Here is a 5,022-nt window from a genome sequence, read left to right as displayed (position 1 = left end):
GTCTGTAATTACTACAACTAAGTCCTGAGTACAGGGTCTGAATACATATGTGAATGCAATATTTAAGTTTTTTGTTTTCAATAAATTTGCAAAGATTTCTAAAATTATTTTTTCAGTTGCCATTATTGAGTGTAGAATGATGGGGAAACCATGATTTTGTTTTATTTTAGCACAAGGCCAAAATTTAACAAAATGTGAAAAACATGAAATGGTCTGAAGACTTTTTGAATGTATTGTAAATTATTAGCTAGTGCTGTCTGTAATTTTTTTCACTTGTATTTTTTTTATTTAGGTCTTTGGTAAAAATAAAGACTGTTCAAAATTTTTCAAGGAGAAGAAAGCTGAGCTGCGTTGCCTTCATATGGAAGAATTAACCTAGTCCATTTCATTACATTATTTCATTTTATCGCTACAAGGATCACACATATACAAAGTGCAAACTCAGCAGGACATAAATGACTATCCTTCTGACATATAATGCTAACAATCAAACTTCTGTGTGCAGATTTGTCCTCCTAGGTCTGACTGATGACAATTATCTCCAGCGCTTCCTTTTCATTCTATTTTTCATCATCTACATGCTTTCTATTGTGGGAAATGTTAACATTTTACTATTATTTCAGCTTGCTCCTAGTTTACAGACACCGATGTACTTCTTTTTGAGTCACTTGTCGTTTTCAGATCTCTGTTACTCTTCTGTCATTACCCCTAAACTCCTGGATATCTTGATAGCTGGGGACACGTCTCTTTCATACATTGCCTGTATGCTTCAACTGATTTTTTTCAGTGTATTTGGTAGTCTGGAGTCACTTATCCTGGCACTGATGTCCTGTGACCGCTGTGTGGCAGTAAGCAGGCCGCTATTATATTACCGTATAATGACAGCATCAGTATGCCGACTATTGATAGCAAGCTGCTATACCGTTGCCATATTGACTTCAGTCTTAAATGCGTCCTATGCATTCCAACTTTCCTTCTGTGGACCAGTGAACATGCAACATTTCTATTGTGACTACCCCCCTATGCTGAAGCTTGCTTGTTCTGATACCTATGCCAATGAACTTGTCCTTTTGTCCTCAGTGGCACTGGTTAGTGGCATATCTGTGGTTACTATTATGACTTCCTATGGTTATATCATACATATTGTGCTTGGAATTAGGTCCACAGAGGGCAGGTGTAAGATTTTCTATACCTGTTCATCTCACCTTACTGTAGTTATCATGTTTTATGGTACTATATTGTTTATGTACCTGCGCCCAAGTGTACAATATTTTTCAGAACAAGACAAAGTAGTGGCAGTTTTTTATACTGTGGTTATTCCTGCATTAAACCCGCTAATCTATAGCTGGAGGAACAAAGACCTGCAGACTGCTGTCAAAAAGATTATGAGAAGAAGATGCATATGTTAATAACTTCACTATTCCGCCTAACATTCTATGTGGTAATAGAGTCAGTTCACCGCCCTTGCAGTCATTTCCCGATGGGTGCATGGCAGCTGAATAGCCAGTATTCAGACAGTGAAAGAGGATGCCAGATAGTGTTGGACTGGTGTTTTTGGGGATAATCATAGTAAATTCTTCTCAAGGCCCAACCCCTATATCATCAATACAGTTTTATAGGTTTTGAATAAAATCAACAAATCCTAGTGGCAAGTGATTGGCACCAGAGGCAGCCAAATGTTTTTTTCTCTGCTGGATCTTTTGGGCCCATTATGGTTTCATAGCGTGGGCCCACCAAAGGGCCCTCTGGTACCATGCTGGGCCATACCAGAGGAACAAGTGAATTTAAAAACCACAATTACTGGCTTGGAAAAGCTGCTCACCCAAGAAACTAAACTATGGTGGGACTATAAAACATTACAGACCTATAAGGAGCGCAGTATGACACCACGCGGTCTGAGATTCAAGAACATGAGAGAAAACATGACATCTACACCAAAATCCATACTGACAAAGCATAAATGCGGCAAACGTACCACTCCTAACCGAAAAGTAGTGTTTAGTTCATCAGAGATGGAATCAGATGGAAGTAATCTGACAATACTGATAGTGACGTTAAAGCTGGCACATCTCATCAAACCAGCACATCACAACAGGTTGTGACATAACAATACACAAAAAGTGGTGGGGGGGGGGGGGGGGAAACATAGACAAAGCCTCCCCAACCTTATCTCAGCGCCTGCGCAAGAGGAAATAGACACTAAGTGACTGGATGTACTTAATTTGTCTACTGAGACTCTCACTCCAGATCATGTCGCTATCCTGTCATTAGGTCTTACGTTTGTCCCTTCTGTTAATTTTGATCTTTTTTCAACTAACAAGGATATCAATAGGTTTATTCGCAACCTGACTGTTAAGCGTCATTGTTTTTACAACAGATGTTTCTGATGAATCTAATGTTGATGATTCACATACTAATGAATTCCGGAATCTGGAGGGCTATTCTGCAGCTATCTGAACTGCAGGGTCACGATACCATATATAATGTGAACATGATCGAGAACTTCAAAATGTCAAACCATCAATTTTATCCACTTCAGTCCAGAACTAACTCTATGGATAAATTCTAGTAATTAGGATACATGCACATGCACATCAGTTAAAAACTGACAAACTGTCCATTTCTGAGAAACGGATGTTAAAAACTGACCCATTCAATTGTATGGGGCAGTCGGTCAGTGAAAAACGGACAAGATAGAACATGTTCTATTTTTTTACGTCTGTTTTTCACTGACCATCAAAAAAACTGCTGTGTGAATAACCCCATAGACTACCATTGGTCTTAAAATGGACATGTGATGACCGTTAACCGCTTTCCCACCGCCTAACGCAGGGATGCGTCCTGCGGGCGGTCGGTTTGTTCGTCCTTGACGCATCGGCGCGTCATCTCGCGAGACGCGAGATTTCGAGCATTACCGGCCCGCGCATGCGCAATGCGGGCCGGGAAAAGTCGCAGGAGAAGTTCGTCACCAGCCTGACAGCCAATGATCAGCACTGGCAGGTTGGTGACTTTTAAAAAATCAAATCAGAAGCCATTTAACACATTATATTTATAAATATAATGTGTTAAATGGCTTCTGTGCTCTCTGCTGGTTCCTTTTCGTCGGTTGGTCCCAGCAGAGGAGCACACATCACTGTGAGTACACCAAACACTACACATTTAGCCCCAGATCACCCCCCCCCATCACCCCAATTAACCCCTTGATCACCCCTGTCAATCACTAGTGAAAGGGAAAAAAGTGATCAGTGTAAACTGTCACTTTTTTTTCCCCACTAGTATTGACGGTTAGGTTTAGGTTAGTTTAGGCCCCTTTGTTAGGCAGTTAGCGTCGGTAAGATCCCAGCCCACCGCAGTCACTGATTCGCTGATTAGCGTATCGCTAATCAGCATTTGTACTTTTATAGTATCTGTAAGTGATCAGAACTGATCACAGTCAGATCTATAATAGTATTAGTGTCACCTTAGTTCGCCCTCCACCCAAAACGCAGTGTTTGCCCGATCAGGCCTGATCGGTCTCCCACACGTGCGTTCACCCATGCCCGCCCCGCCGCAGTGACAAAATTTTTATTTATTTTTTTATCACTGCACAATCACTACACAAGCGCTGCGGCGATAAAAAAAATCTGTTTTGATATTTTATATCAATCGCAGCGGCTTCCTGTACTTCGCTGGCCTCCCATTTGTAAGACAGGCTTGCTTTTTTTCTTGGGTAGTCTCAGGGAATACCCCCTAAATTTAGTTGACCAAATGGCAAGTAAGGGGTATTCTTCTGAAGAGGCCTACAGGCTTCTGACCCAGTCGGATGAGGAATGGGAACCCTCATCTGACGAATCCAGCGGGTCAGAATACGAACCTGTAGAAAGCAGTGGCAGTCTGACCCAAAGTTCGGACGATGAGGTTGAGGTCCTTGATACCACCAGGCGTACCCGGCCCCTTGTTGCTAGACCACAGGTGGTGCAGGATCCGCTTCGAGGGCAGCAGAGTGGGTCTGGCGCTGTCGGATTACGTGGTGAGGCATACACCCGCAGCGCAGCCCATCCTGTACCTAGTACCAGCACTGCCGTAGAACATGGTGAAGTGGCGAGCACCAGAAGGGCAGTTGAAGCTGGTACGGTGGCACATGCAGTAGTTCCCCCGTCAAAAAACCCCATCATATAATAAGGACACAACTCAAATTATCCAAACAGTTGAAAAATTACAATTTGAAGATACATGGATTATGGGATCATTGGACATCCAATCTCTGTACACAATAATAGACCACGAAAAAGGGAAACAGGCCGTAAGATCCCAATTGACATTGGAAGGTAGGTTGAGTGAGGATCAAATAAGTTTTTTAATCAAAGGCATAGATTTTATCTTAACTCATAATTATTTTAATTTTGAAGGAGAATTTTATTTACAAATACAGGGGACTGCCATGGGCACCAGGTTCGCCCCCAGTTATGCTAATTTATTTATGGCGGAGTGGGAACGTGATTCTGCCAAAGATGGGGACAGACCTGGTGCTCTGGCAGCGATATATTGATGATATCCTTTTTGTCTGGCAAAGTGGGAAAGATAGCCTACAAGGTTTTTTGGAAGGAATTAACCTTAATGACAGAAATTTAAGATTCACAGGCACCACGAGCCAGGACAATATAGAATACCTGACTTAAATATTAGTATTAAGGATAAGAATGTAGTGTGTAGCACCTTCGTAAAGCCCACTGCTAGGAATAGCTACATCCTCTTCAATAGCTGCCACCTCCCAAGTTGGCTAACCAATATCCCTCAGGGCCAATTTAGAAGGGTTAAGCGAAATTTTACATCAGAGGTACAGTTTAGTATAGAGGCAGATAAAATGAAGGATAAATTCCTGGAGAAAAATTATCCTGCGGCGATTCTGGATAAAGCACTCTAGCAGGTTAAAGACATGGATAGGAAGACCTTCTTTGTAGAGAAGGACCCTCAAAAACTTGAGTCTAATCAGGAAGTCCTTAGAATGATTTTACCCTTTAGTGATGACTATAGAAAAATACG

General features: G+C 41.8%; 1 protein-coding gene across 1 annotated transcript; it reads left to right on the top strand.

Annotated features, from left to right (window-relative positions):
* Positions 1-647: 647 nt before the first annotated feature.
* Positions 648-1,409, top strand: LOC120993934 (olfactory receptor 5A1-like). The gene has a single exon (XM_040422396.1). The coding sequence runs from the start codon at positions 648-650 to the stop codon at positions 1,407-1,409; it is 762 nt and encodes a 253-aa protein (XP_040278330.1).
* The last annotated feature ends 3,613 nt before the right edge of the window (positions 1,410-5,022 follow it).

Source organism: Bufo bufo, chromosome 3, assembly GCF_905171765.1.
Source record: "Bufo bufo chromosome 3, aBufBuf1.1, whole genome shotgun sequence".
Classification (NCBI taxonomy): Eukaryota; Metazoa; Chordata; class Amphibia; order Anura; family Bufonidae; genus Bufo; species Bufo bufo.
This window is presented reverse-complemented; position numbering and strand designations above follow the sequence as displayed.